Source organism: Agelaius tricolor, unplaced genomic scaffold, assembly GCF_023055355.1.
Source record: "Agelaius tricolor isolate 1412-34295 unplaced genomic scaffold, bAgeTri1.0.p SCAF_8, whole genome shotgun sequence".
NCBI lineage: Eukaryota > Metazoa > Chordata > Aves > Passeriformes > Icteridae > Agelaius > Agelaius tricolor.
Genome location: NW_027269268.1, coordinates 26,171,176 through 26,195,965, shown reverse-complemented (window position 1 = coordinate 26,195,965; position 24,790 = coordinate 26,171,176). Strand labels below are relative to the sequence as shown.

The 24,790-nt window shown below is 35.3% G+C and overlaps 1 protein-coding gene and 1 long non-coding RNA gene across 6 annotated transcripts in view; one reads left to right on the top strand and one right to left on the bottom strand.

Moving 5' to 3' along the window:
* LOC139592332 (uncharacterized) overlaps window positions 1-24,790 on the top strand; it is a 54,397-nt gene that overhangs the window by 208 nt on the left and 29,399 nt on the right. For all 3 annotated transcript variants that reach the window (XR_011679967.1, XR_011679968.1, XR_011679966.1), the window contains exons 2-4: window positions 10,062-10,156; window positions 10,247-10,436; window positions 13,220-13,281. This is a non-coding gene — a long non-coding RNA (uncharacterized lncRNA). The remainder of the gene's footprint in view (window positions 1-10,061; window positions 10,157-10,246; window positions 10,437-13,219; window positions 13,282-24,790) is intronic.
* On the bottom strand, window positions 97-22,755 carry ANXA10 (annexin A10). 3 transcript variants are annotated; one of them, XM_071432020.1, is made up of 12 exons: window positions 22,738-22,755; window positions 17,226-17,307; window positions 15,269-15,363; window positions 11,176-11,289; window positions 8,918-9,008; window positions 8,462-8,541; window positions 5,717-5,770; window positions 5,500-5,593; window positions 4,040-4,135; window positions 3,341-3,399; window positions 2,296-2,418; window positions 97-1,507 (listed from the first exon to the last, which is right to left on the bottom strand). In XM_071432020.1, exons 1-12 carry the CDS (start codon window positions 22,753-22,755, stop codon window positions 1,439-1,441), a joined length of 975 nt encoding a protein of 324 aa, XP_071288121.1. In that variant the 3' UTR covers window positions 97-1,438. The 3 variants fall into 3 exon arrangements, 1 of the variants encoding a protein (XP_071288121.1); XR_011679965.1 differs by lacking the exons at window positions 2,296-2,418; window positions 5,500-5,593; window positions 5,717-5,770; ... (4 more) ...; window positions 17,226-17,307; window positions 22,738-22,755 and adding an exon at window positions 4,268-4,677 and having other exon boundaries at window positions 4,029-4,135; XR_011679964.1 differs by lacking the exons at window positions 2,296-2,418; window positions 5,500-5,593; window positions 5,717-5,770; ... (4 more) ...; window positions 17,226-17,307; window positions 22,738-22,755 and adding an exon at window positions 4,268-4,671.

Sequence of the window (24,790 nt, the reverse complement as noted above, 5' to 3'; positions counted from 1 at the left end):
TGTTGTACTACCAGCCACGTTCGCCCCAAAGTTCTAACCTAACAAATTTATTATCCGGCCGAAGTGCTTGGAAAAATGAGTCAAACTCAAGAGAGATTTGAAAGAAATTTTAAGTTTACTATAAATCAACATGTTAGCAACACGATGTCAGTATTTGCAATGAAGGCAAGACGCGCTGTAATTAGTGTTATGTCCAGAGGCTGAAGGAAGCGACAGGCGCAAACGGCACAAAAGCAACCAGGCATCTGTGCCTTTCTGTAGCAGTGCTTTATTCAGTCACACGGGCTGCACTTGCAGAAAGTACCTCTGTAAGAACATCCACAGGGTCTGTGTCCAGTTGGACACCTTGTGGCGGCGGAGGAATAGCCACGGGCAGATATTTTAGTGAGCACTAAAAAGTGTGGTACTTCCCCTCACTCCTGATTAAGAGGCTGGCAGGAGGTACGGAGGCCCAGGATAGGATGCCCTGAACAGCCCCGGGGAATTAAAAGCAGTGTCACGTTTTTCCGTGGGGCGAGGACTCGAGGCCGGGCTCTGCCACCTTCCTTCCCTTCGTTGCTGTGTCAGATTGTTCACGGGTGCTCCAGAGAACGCCGCATCCTTCGGCCTCTCTAGGAGGTGCAAAGTTACCCACGATAAGTCAATTCTTGATTTGTGCCGCCTAGGGCATCCTGGATATACCTCCATGCTCTGAAGGTCAATATTCAATGAATGGTTAAAATGAGATGGGTAAAAATGGAATAGAGATTATAGTCCTCTGGAACTTTCCTGCTTGAAGTTAAGTAGCGCTTCGTCTTCCAGGTTTCCCAGTTCATGGCACTGGAATGGATGGAGTACTTGATTCTAATTTTTACTTTTGTTTCAAGCAGAATAAGGGAAAGGTCATCAAGTACGTGAGCAAAGTAAAAGAGAATACAAAAGCACTCTGATGAGTGACTGATAATAGATGGGGGCAGATGCTTAGTGTGGTTGCAACTAAAACAATAATGTTCAAGGGCATAAAATATGAGGCATTAAGAAGTAGGAAAGAAAAGAAAAAAAATCCTTAAAGAAAGAAATCATCTTGCTAAAAGTAAATAAAGCAAAATATTTTCTTCTCTCTAGTGTGGAAGTGAATAAATTCTTCCAGAGCCTGTTGATGAATGTTTGGGATGTTGTGACACTAAATGATAAACGAATGCCTGCACTGAGTCATTTTACCACTTGTTGCATTAATTTACATTAATCATAAAATCAGAAATATTAATTAGAACTAGAGATAAAACCATGTTCCTGCCAACATTTTTTCCTGTCTCAAGAAAGATTTAATATTTGCAAACGTGCATTACTAATTTTGCTGTTCTGTTATATGAAATAGGGATCTCTTACAGTTAGTGCATTGCATATAGCTTCAATTTCTATTTAAAATAGGTTTGCACAGCCTTCAGAGTGCATCTTCTTAATAATCTTCTGTATCACCAGCACAGATAGCAAGTAAAGCACTCTCGTAATGCCCTGAAGCAAAATGCTGCAAAGAAAAAAAAAAAAATCAATATTTCGGTGACTATACATTTTCTGAATTTTTCTTTTTTTGCTGTGTGACAAGAACTAGAATATTATGAGGTTTTGTAAAACATTACATTGTTTTCATAAGAAATCTAGGCTGAGATTTTTTTAAATTTCACTTGCCATGGCCTTTGGTTGCTTGGGCACCTAGAAACCATCTATCTTTGAAAGGCTGATCAAATTTGTTTATTAATTCTCAAGCTCAATACCAAAATTCATGACCAATTTCATAAAGTTGCTGCGCATCTTGCAGTTGGATTATAGTGACATAAAAATGTAGTGTCTTAGCAAGAGACATTTTTTGTACAATTAAACACATTCAAAGTTTTTTTGTTTTAAGATGCAGACCAGGAGTACAAGAGGAACAGGGTTTGTGAAGGTACTACCTAAGCACAAGGATAAAACCAGATATTTACTTCAGTTTTGCACAAAAGTGGTACCAGCCTAACCTTACAGATCAACATGAGATAAGATGTTCTCAATTAGTGTGGAAACCATTCATACAAACTCTTGCTCAGCACACACTGCCATGCCCTGTTTATAAACACATCTTGCATTGGAGAGGGATAAAATCAGAGAGTGAGTTGAGAATTAATTTCGCACTTAAATCAAACTGAGGCACTGAAAATGTGTTATTGTTTTTACACCTTGCTTTTTTGTTTGCTTTGTTTTAAACCAAATGGTTAAACAGAGTGGTACAGTCTGTGTGATACCAGTGCTGAATATATGCAGAAGTTTGTAAAAACCTACTTTAATGTCATGGAAGAGTGATTTCCCATATCTCTCTTTGTATCGCTGGCGTATGTTCATCAAGTCTATCTCACTCCTGGCAATGAGAATCCTAATAACTGTTTTATTGTGAAAACCAAAGTCCTAAAATGAAAAAAGAAAATGAGAGAAGAAAATACCCATAAAGATATCCTAGATGTTAAAAGAGTCTAAGGGTTTTATTCTACTGAGTTTTCATATACTCAAATAATAGAATTCATGTAACTGAGTAACAAGGGGGCCCTCTATGCCAGTGGCTTATCCATGCACTGAAACTTTTAAAAAAGGAAAATACGACAAACTTTTGTCAGTATTCCTAGGAATTCAGTTTTTGAGTAGCAGTTGACTGTTATTGTAGAGTCCACTCAAACTATAATGAGGCCAGTAATCAATTTCACAAAAACTGCTGCCTCATGTGAATTCTGCGAGATTTTTAACCATAGCTTTAGAATTTACATAGGTTTTGTTCAGATGTGTTTTATTTTAACTGTTTCTAAATAAATTTTCATAATATAATTCTGTGAGGAATGGGGACATCTAGTGGCAATAAAACGTCAAAAGAAGTTAGCACTTACACAAAAAATAATCTGCATGAAGTCCTACAAAGAAATATAAGCATTTGTCTCCATGTAACATTAAGTTTTAGCCATACTTATTCAATCTCTACAGACAAAAAATTATATAGTAAGAATAATGCACATTGAGTTCTGCACAGCAGGGGGAGTTTCCATGCAAAGAAAAAAAGTCTTCAATTAAAAAAAAATCAACAGTTACCAGATAGATAATTTTTAAGGTGTCTGAGTACTTAAACTTGTACTTCTACTGCTTAGGCACTTCTGCTGCTTAGTTGCTTAGGCACTACTGCTTTGAAATTTATGTAGGTGCAGTTTTAAAACACACAGTCACACCTAAAGATTAAAGAGACTGATTTGTAAGTACTGGTTTTAGAATAATCAATCAAAGAAACAAAAACAACAAAAAAAGGGAATCTTATGTCTAGGAAATGTGAAGTAGAATGACTACTTACATGAATTGCATTATAAAGCCTGTAAGCAAAGTAGGAAGGCTTGTCACGAATGCAGAGAACTAGGAGGGAAGAATTGCAACAGGTAAACAGAAGATTATTATAATATACTTTCTTTAGGCTTTGGGCTCCTTGAAATAAAAATCTGGGTAGTGCTGTCCATGCCTCAGATTAAAATTAAGCTACGAATATTCACTAGTACAACCATATTTATAATTTTGAAAGTCTGGTGGTGGGTCCTCATTGCTGTTGCTTCAAAGGGCCTATTAAATATCATTGAATATACTCACATGTTCTATTTGTAGGAATATTTCTATCCTTACTCTATAAATGAAAGATAAATGTACATAAAGCTTGAAACTAATTTATATACCACCAAAGTCCTGAAAGCATCGCTGGTTATTTAATATATGTACAATCAGTTGCAAATGCAGTTATCTCACAAAATTTATTATCAAATAAAGTAGATACTAGTTCTGCTCAGTCAGAAGCTAGTGCTCCACAGATACATTTTTAGATTTACACTAACAGGGGAAAGTAGTTAAAATATTCTTTCCTAATTTTCTCTGAAAATTTAATTGCATAATATAGGAGATTAAAGTGGATAAAATATCAGAAAAATAATATTCTTAATGCACAAGAGATAATATACTAGAATTTATTAAGAGATTGCTGCTAGTAAAAATAATACCTTTACATTACCTATTGCAACCAGTAGTTCTTGAAAGTATCCATCGTAACATTCATTAATGGCATCTACTATGTCTTGCCCAGAGATATTTTGGAACTCCTGGAAAACTTGGGGGGGAAGAGTTAGGGTGGAAAAAAGATCTTGTTTTATTCTAGCTCATTAATAACGATCAACTTGCTTTTTATGGTTTTTTTTCTTTGCTTCTCCCCAGTACTATAACTATTGAGTTTATTTTTTACCTTTATTATTCTCAGTGTTTCATTATGTTTATATTGCCCAGGTCAGGCAACCTAAATGAGTAGCTTGAAACTTGGCTTCTAGGGCATTCCCCCTTGGATTCTTCAGCCTAGAGTATAAAATGAGTGCATGCCACATATCTAGCAACATCTGTTTATGACACTGGTAAGAACATCCTGCTAGTAAGACACTTCCTTGCTTGGCTTGGCTAAAGCTGGCAAGGCTCGTGGATGGTGGCAAGGAGCCAGGAGCCGCGTGACGCGCACGCTCGCTGCAGATATGCACACACACAAATATCCAGGCTGTGCTTTCTCCATTATGGAAGGAGGAAAATTCTTTTTCTGCTGACTATAGAACTTATGGAGCACTGCAGTATAGGCAGAGCCCTCAGATCTCAGAAGAGAGCAGAACATAGAGCAGGTGTGTTAATCCTGTCATCATCAGCTGAATGAATTTGTTGATCTGTGATAGCAAAGTAGTCCTAAGCTACTGTGGGAAGCTGATGTAAGAAATACAGCTGGCTGCACAGTGATAAACTTGTCAGCAGACAGACTGTTTTTCTACTGCAGAGCAGAAACTCAAACTTGCCACCAGGTGAATGGGTTTATTTTCTACAATGGAAGATTTGGATAAGCTCACATAAATTTCCTGCAATCTGTAGCTATGTCTGATTTCCTATTAATAAAAATGGCCCTTGTGTTATGTGTTTATGTTCATTACTGGAGAGCAGATGTGAACACTGAAGTGCTCCCATCAAAAATTTCTATGAAACTTCTGGGGAAAAGTTTCCACACATTCTAGTTTTCATATGCAAACATTTGTTGAAATGTTTTCCAGCTCTCCCTAAGTGTTTTCCCTCATAAGAGTTGCTTAAGAAAAATTGATAAAATAGTTAAGAAAAATCTCCCTCATCCTATTTTATCATGTATAGACTCAGTGCAGCTGTAACATTTGCCTTTCTTTGGTCATGCATTCTTCTCTGGGTTTTTAGGCATCCTGATGCCTGCCTGTTCTGTCTACAGCTGTCAGTAGTCATCAGGCAAAGTTCAGTTTTGCATTACTTCCAAATTCCCATTCACATCAGTGCAAGTCTGAGAGCTGCAACAGTTCACAGTTGGTTTCAGGCTAATGTCCTGCTGCACACTGACTGTCTTGGTATGCAAAGCATGGCTTTCTTAGCAAGTCACATTTTCCCTTTACACTCTGTATTCAAACAGCTGAACTGCTGGATTACCCATCCACAATTGCTGCTGACTCCTGTTGCAGAGAATCATTTGCAGCATGTTTTTGTGTTCGCCTGTCTTCTGCTGGCATGCTTCCCACAGAATCTAATAAATCAGAAAAATGGAAAAAACAAAAAAAGCAAAATATTTAAAGTAAATCCTTAATCACTTTTCAACATTTCTTTTCTGTTTTTTTTTTAATGTTTGAGAACATCTGAGCATATTTACCATTGCATCCTGAGCAGCTGTAGAAGGGTCTGCATATCCTTCCATCCTCGTTCCCTGAGGGAAAAAAGAGATACATATTCTTCAAAAGTTAAATCCTAAACCACTGTAGGAATATAAAGTTCTCTGTGTATGAAGCTGTGTTGAATTTCTTGAGGTAACATATATAGGCCTTTAGGTTGGATCAGTGTTTTGCATGGTTGAATTTGCAAATGTGGATAATATCTTCAAGTTGTCCCATTATGTCTTAATTTTCTTTAATGAGAGGAATTCTGGAATAAAAAACAGTCTTGTGAGATGAAAAAGTGGGGGAAGTAGATAAACCTATCCCATTTTTAGTCCTATTTTAAATCTTTTACCTGACCACCACAATCCCACCATCATTTTCAGAATTATGGATGTTATATTGTTTACTCTAATATGCAACTCTGAGGGGAAAATAAGGATAGGAGTAACATTTGCCATACTGATTAGTTCTTATCAATATTCATATTACCAGAAAAATATTTTCTCAATGTATTTTTCTTCCTGCACAAACCATAGATCAAGCTCATAAAATAATAGATATTTTGCTTGCTCATAATTGTCTAAAATTAAGATCCAGAGCTAGGAAATGGTTTGACACCTTTGATACATAAATCCCAAAAGAATATTTCTAAAATTCCCATACATTCACTAGCTTTTCAGTTACACAAACCAAGCTAAATTCTTTAGTAAACACATTACATTCTGAATTATATAGTCAGAAAAAGAGAAGAACACGCTACTTGTAGAATTGCTTTTATAACCATAGTCATCTTGTAAAGATACAAATCAGCCTTGTCTGCAGAACTCAGAAAAAGCTGTAGCTCATGTATTTTCTGCCTTAATAACATGTGCTTGAAGCAATTTTGTTTAAAATTTACAGTTGTGTTATATATGAAGGGAAGGATTAAAATTAGGTATTGGCTGTCAGCTTGTAGAATGATTTATTTATAGTTCTTTTTTGTTAAAAATGTTAATTTACATGTTAATTAAATGGTGAGAATTTCAGTTAGTGAAATTTCTAGTAGTAGGATAAATTATCTGAAGTGAATTTGATGAAATAGCTGCATAAAATTACATACACAAGAAAACAAGGGAATAAAGACAGGGCAGTATACAATAAGATAACTGTAATAATACTCTACATGACTCAAATGCCCAATTTCTCCAGTAACATTTGTGTAATTATGTTTTAAATTGTAGAAAATTATCATATTTTAGTTAATACCCCAAAAAAGAGAATTAGAATAAAATCTGTTTGATTTATACTAGAATATTAGTTAGCCTGAATTTGAAACTCTTTTATCTCTGTTAATTTTGTAGAAAGGACCATAACCTATATGGTTAATATAATCTAATCTGCCTCAGGCTGGACATGAAAACCATAAATACAATACTATAGCAATTGAACAGTTTGCTCTGCATATGTGGAGCATGTTTACTTGTCTCAGTAGTTTGATTTAATAGAAATCAAAGCAGAGGTTTTCTGCAAAAAAGCATTAAAGGATGCACTGGAAATGTTCCATGGTTATAGAATTAGAAAGGGTTTTAATGGAATATCACCGAGTACTAATATAAGATGGTATGCAAGCATGAGTGATTTGACTAACAATCTTCATAACTGAGTCAAGTTGAAATTTCCTACAACTCTTCTTATCTTGAGTGAAATAGCAGATTTTGTTAGACACAAAATTTCTGATTTTAGGCTTTTTTATCAATACCTAGGGTTTAAGAAAATTAGGAGTAATAATATATAATCAGAGATTCTTTTAAATTTGGTTCATTTGACAGGTAAATATGTCCCATGGTTTTAATAATTATGAGAAGTGAGGTTGCTTAAGTAAGGTTGCTCTTCATTTTTAAGCAAGGAAAAGTTTTCATTATTAGGGAAAAAACATCCAGCATGAGAAAAAAAAATTTCCTGTTTATAGCTTCTACTTTTGAAACTTCTGTCTTTTTAACTTCAGTGAAGCCTACTGTTATTTCAAATTTGTGTAAGCAGTTTTTCCCCAGACATGCACGTATTTAAAAGTACAGATACACCTTATGTATGCTGTTATCCCATGGCAGTCCTTTATTATTTGTTACTCTGGTTTACAAAAAATTTTAAAGATAATAAGCACAGTGACTGCAATGAGAATGACAAGGATGACCACTCTCTTGTATAAACTATGGACTGGTAAAACTGCATAAGTTGGTATGTAAAAGTGATACTTCCTTTTCTTCCGTGCTAGCATTTTGTGATTTACCACATGCAATAGCACAAAGAGCACTATATTTTAAGCAGTGAACTCTTTAATTCTTTATTTCTTAGTCAAATGTGAATATATCTCTATTTTCACATAATGTTTGACTGGTTTATGATGTTTTCTGATAATGGAGAAAACATATGCTTTTAAAAATGACAATCACATTTGTACATTCAAGTAGACACATTTTGAGATGAGACAGATGGAGCAAAGGGTCAGCAGGTGAATACCAATAGGAATTTATAAAATAATCTGTTTACCTTTGCTTCCATCTGATATCCAAAGTCTAAGTCAGAGTAGATGAAGGAATTCAGTTTCTCTTCATCATCTTCCTTCCTGTTTCTTGTTTAAAAGTGCAGCCCTATTGAACTAGCTTTAATCACAGTCACCTTAAAATATAAAACTTATCAAATATTATTGAAAGTAATTATGAATCTTTTAGAAATGAAAGTCACAGTTCTTGTTTTTACAGTACCTGAGCAAGGTTCATGAGTGTATCTCTGAAGTGACCCGAAGTGTCAGAATCGATATCTTGTTGAAGATCAGAATTATATTCTAGGTTAAACCAAAACCATATAATCTTAAATCACAAATGAACATGCTCTGAATAGTACAAATGAAGATTATCAAATAAAGGATAAATAGGCTTACTCTATTCCAGTGTAGCTTGGGCAGGTTCTACAAGGACCTGGCTGTGGGGCTGGCACATCCATCTGGCCCTGCTGGGGGCCCTCAGCCGCTGTCCCCACTGGCCTGCCCACCCCCCACATGGCCTCAGCCTTTTGTATGGAGGTGTGGGAGAGGATGTGGAGAGGGAACCAGGCTGTACTGGTCTGTACTGTATTTTTGTAGTTCTGTTCCTTTGTGTGTGCTAATACCTCCAGAACACACATAGTACAACTGCTACTCTGCACTTGGTAAAAAAGCTTACGCATTAGGTAGGCTTCTTTCATCTGGAAGATCTCCATATTTGATCTTGAGGCTAATATGTCAATTAGACATTTTTCTTCTGTGTCTACTCCCTGTATGGAAAGAAGTAAATATGAAAAGATGATGTGTAGTAGAAACCCCAATTTTTAGGAGAAAGCAGTGATGTCCTTACTAGAAATAACAAAATAATAGCAGTTTCTGTAGTACTTTTGCATAACCTACCTGTTCAAATTACTTTAATATGTTTCAAATATATTTCTAAATCTGAATTTCAGCATGTACCTTAGCAAGTGGGAAATGAAGCAACACTAGTGTTGACAGAAACATAATGGAAATAATTTTAGAATTTTAGTAAGAATTGTTGTTTGCTGAAAGAAATCAGATGCAAAGATTGAGCATACATCCCTAGCAAGTGTTAGGAAATCTGAAGTAGACATGAGCATAGTTATTATGTTGGCATCTTTTTTTTTTTTTTTTAATAGTTTATTTAGGAATGCTGTAGTCTGCAATATCTAGCATGGAACTTGGTATTAAAGGAAAGCATCATGGAGTACATGCAGTGCTGCAAATCACTGTATTTTCCCACAGAGTTTGAATTAATTTTTTAAACTTCAACTGACATAAGATGTGGTGCATATGCTGCTTTTGACATACACATGGATAATGTTAATGAATATTTTGCATTTGGGATAAAGGAAGAGCATTAGAGCCCATAGATACACATGGGCTGTTTTTTTTTACCTTGGCCATATGAATCCAGGTCAAAAGAGAGTACTGTAAAAAAGTTCAAGTTTGACCCACATTCAGGAAAAAATAAACTTTGCAATTTTGTCAATAATGTTAATGAAAGATATGATTCCTTTTTTAGCAATGATATTTCACAATCCTTTTGAAGCCAACTATAATAAAGACATACCAGTACTTCTAAAAATTTATTTAAGTATCTGAAGAACAAGAAAAAACTAGTAACTTTTTTTTTTTTGGGAGAGGGGGCAGAATTCTCAAAATTGGCAAGATAAGTCATCTTGCCCAAAGTCCCAAAGTCTTGTAATCTCTGTCTTGCTTGTGACAGCAGACAGTAGCAAACATCCATAGAAAGAAAAGGAAAACAGTGTTGAACTCTGATATGCCTTCCTGTCTTTTAGGAGTTGGTAATTCAGGAATTTCCTTAGAAGAATTATTATATTCAATAGCCAGCAATCAACCTGGTTTCAAAGAATATATTGAAGTCCTCTATGAAGTAAGTATTGTTTTTGGTCTTCACAATGCCCTGTAGGAATGAATTTCACCATTAAATAACCTAATGTTTGAAAAAATGTTTTTTTTTCAGAAACTTCAGTTGTGTGAGGATTGCAGTCTCAGATCCATGGAAGAAAAGGAAACATTTCCTTCAAAATGGGAAATCAGTTCTGTTTCAGTGGAGTTACTATACTGAAACAGAACTGCTCACAGTTTGTGGTCATTGGGAGTGGGGCTGTGGCTGAGCCTCATCCCCAATGGGCTGCAGCTGTGAGCAGCAGGTGAGCAGCATTGACAGCAATGAGCCATGGAGTGCCCAGGGCACTGACCAACCACCAAAGGGAGCAGAGGGCACACAGGTGCAGTGCATGAACTTGAGGGTATAAAAGGTTGGGCTAAAAAACAGGGCACATACTTGCAGCCTTCTGAAGTGGAATGGTGTTACTGTGTATGGGCAGATGCCTGAAGCCCTCAGATGAGGTATGGTGTTACTCTGGGTGAATGCTTAAAGCCTTCTGAACTTGTATGGTGATACTCTGTGTATTGTGGCCCTCTTGACTGTGCAGTATGCTCTGACACTTTGTACAGAGTAATTTGTAAGTGTTTCTACAGAGACATCTTCTGCTAAAGAAGTATTGGTTGTCAGAGAGGTGGTGCTTGAGTGCATGGCACTGGCTGTGGAAATAAATTTGGTTTGTAGCATATATAAATGCTTGCAAAACCCAGCACCTTATGGTTCCCTGTGTAAATCTTTATTCATTTTCTGAGTTTACCATGGGTGTTAAATGGGCTTTGTATGTTCTGTGACAAAGATATTATTTATGCTGGTTTTAGCACACTGATGGATAAACTTGAAATAGCACTGCATTTCTGTTGACTAGTGGACTAAGTGGTAGTATACTACTCCAGTGTACTAACTTTCAGTAGTTTATCAACCAATGAAATGTAAAAAAAAACCATATGTGTTCAGAACTCTAATTAATGACTGCTACTCTAAGCAATTCTGAATATAAAGATTACCTTCAAGGCATGCCAAAGCTCATGGGCATCATAGGATGCAGGTGGATACATCAAGCCAACCATAACGTCTTTAAAGTGATGAGAGAGATTCTCTTTTAGGTCTGTTATCAAATCCTTGAAAAGAAAAAGAAAGTGCGCACACAGGATTATCTCTATAGTCACACTTTACTAAGACAGCTTAAAAAACTATTATGGTTTTCTCCCTAAATGATTTAGGATGAACTGGTAAAGATTAATTTTGGCAAAGATTAAGTAAAATAAAAAAAGTTGTTCAAGTAGTACATGCTTATTTTACTAGTATGAGCAAGATGAGAATAGGTGCACAAGCCAGTAGGCCACAATGGATTGTTGCTTTCAGTTCTTAGAACAGAGAAGAAAATGTAGATGTTTAAGTGCAATTATTACTTCAAGTCTTAGAAAACTGAATATCATATCAGAGCCTCTGCAGCTTCCCTTAATTTATTCCCTGTGTGAATCTGAGAGGTGTAAGCACCTTTGGAAGATCAAGCTCATAAAACACAGGTGGTTTCTTTTGATTTTTTTTGTAATGTTACCATGTGAATAATTTAAGAAAAAATCATCTGTATTGCTCCTAGTACATGAAAATATCAGCTTTGGATAGCTGGAAGGTTATGTACTTCAATTCAGTTATATTTTACATTCTAAATTAGTTCACTACTTTTGATAGATACTGGATTAATAACATGGGACCCCCTTTTTCCTCCTCCTCATATTTCTCAGCTCTTTCTTGCCAGATAGCTAAGTAATGGAGTAGAGTTTCCTCCTTGTCCTCCCCATTCCTTGTAGCATCCCTCAAAACACTGCAAATGCCAAAAGCTTGTTAACTTACAACTAGTTACTGGTTTTGATTGAGGACACTTGTGCGGTCTTTTTTAATGTGTATGCAGCACTAGACACCTGTAAGATGTTCTAGTCTGTCTGAATTGAAAGGCATGCCAGAAACAGTTCCCATTATATAAACTAGTATATTTCCAGAGCTGTATTTTTTTTCAGGCCTGTACTTTGATTTTAATATATTTCTGAATATAATTAATTTAATAGCTAGAGTAGCAATGAAGGAAGACATATGCATTTTAAAAATTAAATTTATGATGAAGAAACATACAGTCTTTGGTGAATGCACTTTAGATTCATTTGACAGCAACTAAATCATGCATGGAGTAGAAATTAATTCATTAAGACATTTTACTTCTGACAACATGCCTGTGGGAAAATGAATTAATAATACAAATGGATACTACTTAAAAATTACTCCGGAAATCAGAACTAAGGGAAGTATTGGAAAAAATAAAAGACAGCTCTAAGTTGTCACTATTTTAATTTCCTAATCATCTTTGCTACAATAAATCCTTGGAGCCTAATTGTAAGAAGGAATCTTAAAACTTCTCTGTATGTCTGAATCATGCAGCTAGTTCAGGTCTTTTTAATTTTAATATTTCTCTCCTTATGTGTCTGTTTACATTTGTCTAATGAATGGGCATGGTGGCTGCCATATTGAGCAGATTGAAGTGAAATAAAGAGGGGAAGGATGGGACCAACAGGTTTACCATAAATTGAACTGAGAAGGTTAAAACTACTGTTGCCATGCCACATCTCTTCTCTGTCCTGTGATGTTTACCACTCATAAACTGGGTTTGCCTAATGGTGCATTTGTTCAATGCAATGTGACCAGTGGGACAAATTGCAGCCAGGGAAGTGCGATGTGCGCTAAATTCCTTCAAAGCGCAAACTGGCCCAACTTGATGTAAGATACATCACATTCTTGGTAGGGTTTTTTAAGGAACTGTCAAGGGTATCATGATGAATCTTGCACTGTGAAGTGTACCCAGTGCCTAATGAATTCATTTGAATTAAAATTGTGGGTGTATTGGAGTATGTTCCATGTTTTTTAGAGTATTCTGTAGCCCATTGCTAGAATATGAAAACTGTTTTCTTGCCTATCCCTTCTATTATTATTCATAGGTTTAGACACTGATTCTTAAAAAGGACATCTGACATCTTTGGCTTTTTTTCTTTCTTCTAGGTCATTAGATCTGTGTCCACTGCCTTTATAGCACTTCATGTTAACTCATATGGCTGAAAGAGGTATGAATTTAAAGGTGATATGTTTTCATAGGCACTTACTGATTTTTTTATATTTTTGTTTTGAAAAGAGGAGCCAGTTAGACTAGTGGTGAGCAAATCAATAATTGTTCTCTGTGAATATGAAATAACTGTGTTCCTGAAGGACATTTCCAAGTCTTTATTGTGGTACAGTATTATTTCTAGATCATCGTGTACCAGAGAATAGAAATTAAAGATAAAACCACGATAGAAAGCTTTTAAATATTTTCCCTTGTTAAAGTGATAGGTCCTGTTGAAACACTGTAGAGAAAAGGTTAAAAGAAACCAGCCAGCTGCTATGGATGGAGTAGAGAAGGACTGTCCAGTGGTGGAGATAAATGAACACTTGGGAAGAATGGGCTTGGGTGCTTCATGTCACAGGCACCTTTGGGTAGCTTGGCATACTTTAGTTTGCTGTAAGTAACATCAGAACCTAGGAATATTGCATGACTTAACACTGAACTGGTATGGTTTGCATGTGTGATGGTAACCTAATAAATATCTCATAATAGAAAAAACAGGTTTAATAATTTAGGTGCTGATTTCTATCATTGTCATGGTCTCTGGAAGGTGCATAGCTGTGATTGTCAGTTATTGTTCTTTTATGGTCTCTATAAAATATACTTATTCATTCAAGGCTATGTCTAAAACATCACAATTATTGTGTGTTTCATTTCTTTTAACAGTCCAAATAAAGTCACTGATCTCCTGGAGATGAGTAACAATACAAAATCAACCTGCTACACTGATTAAACCCAGCTCTTTTTCCTCCAGTTCTAGGACAGTAAATGGGTGTTTGAGCTTATTCAAGGGTCAGTGGTTTTGAGGTTTTTTTAGTGTAGAGTTGGTACAAAGGTTGTCTCTAGAAAACTTGACCACCCAAATGTATTCTGCTGGTTAATGAATTGGAGGTGTAAAAGCACCATAAAATGTGGAGTTTTTGAATGAACCATTTCTAGTTAACCCTAATTAAGGGAAATGGCTCTGTGGTAGCATTTGTGCAAACTCATTGTTCTCACTCATGCTGATTGATTCAATGACAAGCAGACACTGGCCTGCAAGGAATTTTCCAGTGAACCCTTGTTTTTACAGGCTTCAGGAAATGAAGAAAATGGATTTTCTTCTAAGTGTTTGTCTGCTTTCTTTCAGGGGAAGGGCATGTCTAGTCAACTTAATCAAATAGTATCTAGTTTTACATTGTACTTTTCATGACTTTCACAAGAATTTTGCAAGGGATGTTACTATTATTTTTGTCCTTGTATAGCTGTAGCAACTAAGGAAAATGCAGGCACTGCAACTTACCCAAAGTTATTTGGTTAGCAACAATAGATCTGGAAATAGAATGAGGATATCTATCTCTATGTAAGTTTAAGAACTCAGATAGCAAAAATTCTATTGCTATATACAGTAAATATAGGTAAAATACAGTTTTTAAAGATAACTTTTTGTCTTAAAAAAATTTTAAACAGTTTTCAAAGATCATGCCTTTAAAGCAGGTCAGATGACTATTGTGCTTAATGTACACATGGGACTATATGGAATGAGGTGTGAGACTGTCAGTGCTTGAGATGTGAACATTAATCATTATGTAAGGTGAAGAGCCTATAACTCTTGTGTATGGTGTTTTTCTTTGGTTTCAATACTATTTTATTATTTATTCCAAAAAAGCACATAAAGCAAGAAAGTCTGTTCAGATATTTTAGCTTTGTCGATAGAGAAGAATGGCCTGTAGAAGAAAAGGAACTTCTCCTGCTCTTTTCTAACTGCATGGCAGACAACACTTCTGCTGTAGAAATGACAAGGTGATACCCTCAGAGGTACCAATAGCCAATGAGCAAGTTGTGTGCCAACCTGTTGTGCCAGCCAGCTGTCTGACAGGCTTGTGGTTCCAGTGAGTGACCTGAGAGAAGGGCTGACAGCTGCACAGGAGAGAAAGAAGTAATAAAAGCACCAAGTGTTTCTGTCGTACCCTGCCGTACATGTCTCTGTATGCCTCAGCAATCATGAGCCGCTGGGAGTTGCAACGCTGAGTTAGGATTTCAATCAACACATCCTTTTCACAACCTGAAAAGGAAATGACACAGGCTCTAAATTAACAAACTGGTGTTAATTACTTACATTTGTGATTGTTCTGGTTTTGTTTAAGAACATTATACTAATTTTTAGAAAAACTGATCAATAGACTAATATCCCACTAATATTTACTAACATCAGTTATATTACCGTGCTTGTGTGTCTTGCACTTGCTGGTGTAATACCATCAGAAGGTGAAGCAGTCTGTTATTACTAGATGCATCATCACCTCTCACCAGCTCAGTGGGTTTGAAAGCATCAATAAAACAGGCTTTCAAGGATTCAAATCTAGGCCCGGTAGCAGGATTTGTGGCTGAGCCTTGGAAGTTGTACTGGTGTGTTCTGTTGATATTGATTAAATTGTCATTTAAGAATTAGGGATCTGTTTTATGAGGATGATAAATTTGTTGGACCATTTATTGATAAACTCAGTTATAATTTCAGAGGAACTGTATAAAGTTTTAAAAATGATATCTTGCTCCATTTAAAAAAGAGCATTTTATTGACAGTTACCTATGATGGTTTGCTTGATAGGTAGAACTTACTAGTACACTTCTATAATGAAGTCAGTATTATTGCTTAAAAAATATTATTAGCATATTCTGAAACCTATTTTTGAGTTTTAAAATTGTTTTTGCATCCAAAGGGTTGGGATACTGTACATAATGATTTCTTTTTGCATTTCAGAAAATAGTTATCACTAGGAGTCTTTACAGCTTATATGATCTCTCTAGTAAAAAACTGAGAATGGTCCAGATATAGGGAATATTATAAAATATAAATATACAACTTGTGTAGTATCAGCAGAGGGTGACTGAACATCCTCATAAGTATGAATGCCATTTGCAGGATTAAGGGTCAATGTCAGTGCCTGTAAAGTATATGGTCTCTGAAGATGAACTATTTATTTTTTCAGTTGTCCCTTAAATTACAACTTTGATAGGAAGGTTAAAATTAAGGTTGATGTACTTGTACTTAGAGTATTAGATGAAGAATATAATCTCTATATTTTCATATATTAGCCACATTAAAATATTTCATATTTTATCAATGTTATCTTAGAAGTACTCTTTGAAGTGTAGGAAGATGTTTAAAACTTTTCATCTGTAGCCAATTTGGTCATAAAGATACTTTAGATTCCCCTTGATGAATAATGCTTATTGTGGTTCACTTGACATTAAATCTGAGTCCTCGCATTTTCATTAAAGAAATTGAAAACAGCATGTGAGATTTGGTGCTGTACAATCTTGTGAAAAGCCCAAGGGGTATAAAAGCTGATACAGAGAACAGTTTTAAAGTGAGGAAGACATTTAAGATTAAAAAAAAAATCAATATTTTGACCCTCAGCAATACCAACAAAGTTCAATAGGAAAAGAAAAAAATCAGAACTGAGAAAAATCCTTTTGTGAACAAAAGATTTTTGGAACTAACACTGAAAACAAAAACTGAGAAGGTAATGAATTCTTTAAACTTTGTACTCCATCTCTTTTTATTTCTTGTGACTGAATAAGAGACTTAGCAGACCTTGGTAACACTTAGTTGTTGACGTTACAACTAAAATCCTTTAATTTCTTAGCCCTCACTCTAGTGATGCAACACAGAATTCTGTTTTTCTTGTTTTGTTAAGTGTTCATTAGTCTAAGTGTTGGTATGGATTTTAGATTAATCTTGATCAACTCTTAGTTCCTGTAAATGTGAACTATTTATTTGGACATCATCAGTGTGTCTTATTGTGGTTCCTTGAAGACTCCGCAGATAAGCGGTGACAATTTTGAGTTTATATTTTGCCTAATGCTTTATGAGAGCTTTCTGAAAAAGAGGAAGTTTGCTTTAGAATCAGTCAAGATACTCACAAATTCCCTGTAGGGCTCCTCCTAGCAACTGGGCATCCATTACAGGGTTAAAATTTGGAGCAGGAAGAATTGTTCCCTGTGTCTACAAAAGGAAAAAGCAGACTTTCAGGTGTTTAACATTTTTAATATGATATACCTAATTCTGCTGCAAACCAATAATCATAACTTTAAATTGTCTTTGCTTCATGGGGAGCATGTGTGGTTTTTGATTTCTGAAACAGAACTTAAACTTGCAGGTGACCATAGGAAGACAGACCATATTGGAGGAAGTTGCCCCTAGCATCAGTAAGGCCTCAATAGAAAAAGGTGAGGATTTACCTTAAAATGTAAATCCCTTCGCAAACCCATTTAAAAAGTTTTATATTTCAATATTAATCTGTGGTATCCATGACAGTCTTCAATATTTATTCCTCATGGTATTTCTAATTTGAAAGGACTAATGAGGAAATGATGAATGAGATCCATAGGTTGCTTACGAACCTGGTGATTTATTAAAGCAGTGATGTTACCTCACTGTCAAGTGAGATAGTTTTGAGCTTGACATGTAGAAGACAATGCAATTTTTCTAGTTGCTTTATAACTGATTTAATTATTGTCAGCTCATTCTCAGTGATAGTTTATTTCATGTATTTTTTCTTATTCTTTCTAAGAAATTTGTGAATAACTTTAATAGAATCACAGACCAATACAAACAGATGAAAATAACTGAGGTTGACAGATACTGAAAGAACCTAGTGAGAGAGTACTGGACTCTGACATCAGGATGACCAGTTTTTAGTCTATGGCCATTTCTGTTGTACTTCTACAACATCTTCTGCTTCCCTAAGCTCTGGAAGGGATAGGAAAATTACCAGTATGATCTCATGATTTCTCTTCTTCATGCCTTAAGATGGCTCACTACAGGGATGAGCAGAAATTGCTCTTCATGGCAAGGTTAAATCTACAGAAGTGAAAATTGCATTGTGGTTTTCTTCTTTTCAGAAGAAGTTTATGTTCACTGAATATAATTTCTCTAAATACAATGCTCTCCAACCCATCCACACAAGTAAAACAAATTGTGACCAAGTAACAGAAATATTCTTTTAAGATGAGAAGAGCAGGGACATTTTTGCCCTCTTTAATATTCTTACTATGAGAGCTTTATCCTAATTTCACAGACAGTATAAATGAAAGTATTTTTATTGATTTCGGGGAGCTTTTGGTTCCTACCCTTAATGAGCAAAGACTGGCATAGGTGGCCTACCAACTCTCTATTCAATCTAATAATTCTATAATTTTTTTCTAATAAAGAAATTAACAGGAATGTCTCCAATAAAAAATATTTTAAAGTAAGTAAGCATTATCAAACAACCATTAGTCTCAGTAATGTGGGATTGAGTGATAAAGGAACTTGCATTATGCTCTGGGTGTTGACTCGTTCTGTGAACACTGCAGATAAAAACAACTGGGGTTTTTTTCCTGGTTCTTTTGTCTCTGTTTCACTATGTACTTGCAGTTTGTTTCCTCACCTTGTTCCATCTAGGAACAAGCCGTGGGTCCTTTCCGAGACAACCACTGGCTAAATAAAATATGACTCAGTCACATGACTGAGTCCAAAGTCTGAATGTATTATTTGGCTAATGCCAGGGCAATGGAATAAATGACTATTGAGTTTCAACTGCTGTATTTTTTAAATTGGTAATAGAATTCAGTTTCCTCACCCCCCACTGTTCACTGTGTGAACAGTGTTTCCACAAAACTTCATAAGAGATTGCATTCCTCTACCAATATGATTAAAATTCATTATAAAGTTCAAAGTTACAGCTAGGAACAGGTTGATTGATGAATATACACAAATAAAGACAAATTTTCTGAAGAAAATGGGGGAAATGTCTGTTCTGGAAATGGGGGCAGTCACTGAAAGGATGTGAAGAATTGTACAATTTAATTTTGATATCTGGATTCTAGAATACTCACAACATGTTAATCATTTTGCTGGAGCTCTCATTGCAAGATTAGAATTCAGCATGACAAAATCTCTTCAAAAAAGCATCAGAGGAAAGTAATTTCCAAGAGCAATTTAGCCTTTTTGTGAGTTAGTTTAGACAAACTGCTGTATGTGAACATGGAAAAATGGTTTTCATGCTGTCTTTCCTCTGCAGCATCCTAGTGAAGAGGATCTCTGTTTTTCAGGAGGAAAAAATAAAAAACATCTTGCTTTTTTCCTCACAAAGTGTCAAAGCACTTTATAAGGCAAGTCAATCTCCAAAAGTGATGCAGTGTTTTTTTTTTTTTTAATTCAGGTATTTATTCCTCTCTCTAATCTCAGGATACCCTCACATTCAAAACTGCAGATCTGTCTCTACAGAGGTAGCCCAGGTGGGCACTCTATACATATCTCTGGCTTTGCATATGTTTTTAACTCTCCTGTAAGAAAGTGATTCCAAATTAAGCTGATCAGACAGGTTTGTGTGGTGTTGGTGGAATGAATCAGAACAATGAAAAAGATTGGAAACAGTCTGAAGAATTTATAGTGGTTCTGGAAAATAATACTTGCAGTTCACCTTCCTTCTGTGCAAAAGCAAGCAAGTAACAGCTTTTTCTTACCAAAGTCATAAGCAGTTCAACAAAAGTATCAGTAAAAGGTGAGGCTGCTTTTATCAAATTATGATGTGCAAACTTCAGGCAATTCAGTCTTGTGATGGAAAAGCATTCTGAAGTACGAACAACCTTCTAATAATATTTGTTCAGTAAGTCATTCTGCTGATAACAAGCAATTGAAGTCAGACTCCTTTGAATATTTCCCATAGGGGATGTCTACTAAAATAAAATGTTTTCTTTATTAGCTAACCACATGCTATGAACTAGCTATACTTTTGCAAAGATATCATTTGAGTGAAACTTATTAAATAAACATTTCATTAGTATTTTGGTTTGTTTTGAGTTTTTTCTATGTGTTTCATTTAATTTCAATAATATATGATACAGTAGTTGAAGGGATATGTCTAAGCATAGCAAATTCATTCTCCAAAGCCTTCTATCTCTCTGTATATGTATTTCAGAGGTCATAAATGTCATCTTGTCTACTTTCTGGTAGTTTTGCCTGTGGAAATGATTATAGGGTGTTTTTTGTGTGTAATCTCTGATAAGGATGATGTCTTGAATTGCTGAATCTGGCAAGACTGCTGCTATTAATAGTTTGTACATCTCATTGTTGATCTTGAAGGACTCCATCCTATCTGATGGTTCACAGATAATGTACATAATTATGGATATGATAGCATAAAATATAAAGATCATCTTAAAGAACAAAGCACATCTTGAAAGTAATACTTCTGATTTTTTTTCTAAATTTTTCTTATGCTTCTGAATTAATGGTATATTCAAAATTCTGGAATTCCTTGAAAAATATCTCTAAGTCCAAAGTGTACTTCTAGGACTTTTTTTGCAATCTAGGATAGTGTTTAGGAAGAGTAGAGAAGAAATTAATGCTCTGGTCTCACCACTCAGTCCTGTAGAAGCCCTGTTTTCTTGATTGAGGTTTGCTAGAGTGATTTTTCTGCTATTTTGTTGCTGAGTCTCTTTAAAGAAAACTGCCACTGCTCCATGACCAAATTGCTATTGAAATGCTAGCAGCATTCAGGGGAGAATGTTTACATGCAGCTCTGCCTTACATGTCCTCATTCTGTCTGGATGCCTCAGTAGGGAAGTCTGTTCCTAGGATCCAGTGATCTAGCTCACGAAAGTACCTAATTTCTCTCTCTTTCCATTCCATAACACATGGAAATTGGAATAAACAGTAAAAATTTATCTAACCTGGGAGCCCATCCCAATGCTTTTCAGAGAAAGCCTGGAGTTGGGTTTTTCTGACTTTCCTGGGACTGATATGTTCCCCATTGTCTACAGTTGCTTCTCTGCTCTTTTGTTTCTGTGATGATAAAAAAAAGGGTTTATCAGTGTGCCTTTTTGTGTTTAGAAGAAGAGGGAATAAAGAGTTGATATTAAAACCATTTTTTCTGGGTATTTTGATATAATTCAGTGTATTAGAATTAGAAACTTGTATCCCCTCTTCTCAAGTAGTTCATTAGGCTAATATGTAATAGTTGCATTATATTAAGCTTCATAACATTGTAAACATCTGCTGCAGTTAAAAATTCTTATCTATTAGATTTTCTTTATGATGCTATCAAAATACTGCATTGTTATTGCAAATATAATAATTGCCAATTGTAATGACTTTAAAATATTTCTTCTGTAAGTTATTTTAGAAGGTACTGCCATTAGTTTTAGACAACATATTCTATGCGGATGCAGTGTCAATTATTTAAATGTAATTGGTTGCAGTAAATCAGTAGAAGAAAAGAAACTGTATTTCTTCTCCAACAGGATCTGATCTACTACCTTTTTAAGATGTAGTATTCTTTCTGTCATTCTTAAATTAACAGGAAGAGATTACAAAATTACTGTAACTAAAAGAGGAAAAAAAGAAACTAAGAAGAAATTCTCTTTTAAGTTCTTAACTGTCTAGCCAAGGATGCAAGATCCCAAATTGCAGAAAACCAACCATATTACTAATCCTGATTAAATAGCAATCACTTTAGAAAAGCAAATATATGCTTTATGTATATAATTTTATCAGAATAAATACTTTACTGGAAAGATTGGAATAATTAGTCAATTATACTTTATATTAAAATAAGAAAGGGAAAAATATTTATCCTTCAGAAAGTTCCATATTGATTTCTAAGTTTGTTGGGAATGTACATGTAAAAAGCCTTTGAAAGGAACAAATTTTTCATGTCAGTAATAATTGAAAGAAAATCCTTAGAGAACATGATTATCAGTATGCTAGGTACAGAGAGAAATTTCAAATTTTGCTGTCATGAAATAGTAACTTCAACAGTTTCCAGAATGGAGATTTAAAATTTCATTATAACCTTTTTTCCTCAAAGAGCTCTAGTGAGGCCATTTAATATATTGTACAGCTTTTTGATGGGGAACAATTGCTGATAACTCTTCCTGTGTTGTGGCTCTCGTAGAGGTAGTACTTTTTTACTTTAAAATATTTTTCATGCTATGAACAAAACAAATTTTCAGAAGTGATTAAGTTATTTAGTTACTTTATGCGGCTATAGATGGTCTTGTCAAATTATACCCCCCAAACAGTGCCAGAAATAGCTATCTTCTGAAAAATTCACATCTGTATCTTTAATACAGTTGGGTGATAGTATGTAATTTAGCTTCTTGTTTAGCAGTTAGGTGCAAACCCACCTAAATGACCTCACAAGAAGGCTTGCATTGCTTTTTCTTGAAAGGTCTGGAATTATAAGATGGGAACTGATAATTCTTCATTTTAGTTTTTGTTTCTGACACTTCATATATATATCACCAGCATTAGACCCAAATCACAGATAAATTATCTTCCCCTAAGATTAATTTCTACCAGTGAAGGAAAATGGATACCAACATGTGACAACAACTCAAGAGGAATGAAAAAGTTTGGAAGATTTAGAGAACAAATAATTATACTCACATAATCTCCACAATACATTTTGCTATGAGTCTTCAAGTTCTGTTGAGATGGAGTAGTATCTTCCCTAGACTTAAAGCAAGAGAAAATACAGTTGTTAAATCTTGTTCTGCTTTGGAGATTTGTGAGAAGCCATCCAATCAAACTGACACCAAGTATATTAGGCTCCAAAGTAACAATGAAGCAGAACCTTGGTACCTTGTGTCCTTGGGCTTTATGGATATACTGTGTGATTAGTCATTAACCATGCATTGAATAAGTGTGATTATAATGTAAGTAAACAGAGTCATTAGCCCAACACCCTCTATTCTGCTGTGTTGATTTTAGGAATCAGAACTCAGCTAGTCATAGGATGAAGCATTCACCAAAAGTGCTTGTGTTAATGATTTACTTTTCAGATTGGATCTGGCCTAGTTCCTTTTTCATCCTTGTGCTGAAATTGCTCAGCTCATCACTTGCTCTAGTATCTATTTGTAGCTGGCATGCACAGGAGATGCTTTATAGCCCTTGTATGTCTCCCAGAGTAATCAGGTAGGCTTAGTGGAGCTCTGTAAATGAGCATCTTTTCATGCAAGTTACAACTTGCAAAATCCTGCAAAGAGTTGATCAAAAATCCTCTACTGTTGCTTTATCCAAGGACTTACACAGAATCCTAACTATCCAACTGACAGTAAACTAATTCTTCATGGCTAATACCATAGTGTTCTGCTTATAAGTATTATTGTAATAAACCATTGCTAAAACATGAAGTTTTCTCACAAACACCCCCACAAAAGGAATATAAAATAGAGGAACATAAAAATAGAGGTGCCAAATCAGTCTGTATCCTGTCCTGCAACTTGAATGGAAGGATGGGCTACTGTTATGCTGATTGAGTCCACTCTAGAGGGGTAATGTTTTCCAGTAGTTGTACAGTGACTGTAGCTCAGAATTAAATCACTCCAAACTTTCTTGGTTTTCTTAATGTACTCATCACAGACTTTGGAGCACTTATTAAAACATGCATGGAGATTTTTTTCCTTATAATCTAGGAAGACTTTAGAAAGAATTTAAAAAACCTTTTTTTTTTTTTTTTTGTAGCTGTAATACCTTAGTAGATCTTCTAAATATTTAAAGTTATCTCTGGACTTGTGTAAACACAGCAGTAGTGATTTGGGTATAAGCTTTTTCATGTCAGCTCATGTTGTGTAAAGGCTACAGGTACAACCTTAGAAATGGAAGATTTTCAAAAAGAAACGTAAAACGTAGGCTTCACAGTGGCATGCCTTTACTTTCTCTTTTTTTCATTGGGGCTGTGGTAGGTATTTTACTTTATTGTAATTGTACTAAGTACATACTTTATCTCTGTATCTTGAGTGCTCTTTGAGGGTGGCTGGGGAATGCAGTTCTACTGTACAGGTAAGAAAAGTTATCCATAAAGAATCTGGTCTGGCTGGTTAGAGATGTTGAAGATGGTACCTAGAGTATGCTTCAGTCTCCTGATGATACATATTTTAAAGCAATTATATCAATGAAAGAATAATTTAAGCCTATTTTTTTACAGGCTCTTAATTTTGTGTCTATTTTCTTGCTGTGATTAAAATGTTCATACAGTTAACCTTCAGTCCAACAGGAAACAGATTGAGTTTACAGGATTGTTTTGGTCTGCAAGTGCCCAAATCTTTAAGAACAATAGGGTGTAAATAAATACTCAAAGCCTTTTGTTCTATGAAATATTCATCCCTGGCATATAGTGTGATGAAAGCACTTAATTGTTTGCTGAACTAGATTCTGGTTTTAATTAAGCTTTTAGAGAAAAGCTGTGAGAGAGTCTAGAGGAAACAGGAGAAATGTTTCAACCTCCTTATCCCTTTGAATGGCCTTATGCCTTTGAATGGCCTCAATATCCCTTTGAAAGGCTGTGCTTTCCTGCCATCTCTCCCCCAAGGTGAGAGGCAGGGCTTACCAACAAGGAAATGAATAATATATTTGTCCATGTAATGCTCAGCAGAATGGACCCAGTATTTGGAGTGAGCCACACCTTCACATTTTCTTCAAGACTCAGTAGGTCAGAGGT

What these genes read in the sequence shown, in the direction of transcription:
- ANXA10 (XM_071432020.1), bottom strand. An exon ending in CACTCATGAACCTTGCTCAG is followed by an intron (nt 5,771 to 8,461) that starts GTACTGTAAAAA and finishes TTTTTCCCTCAG; the next exon opens with GGAACGAGGATGGAAGGATA. An exon ending in TCAGCAGCAATTGTGGATGG is followed by an intron (nt 4,136 to 5,499) that starts GTAATCCAGCAG and finishes TTCCCCCCCAAG; the next exon opens with TTTTCCAGGAGTTCCAAAAT.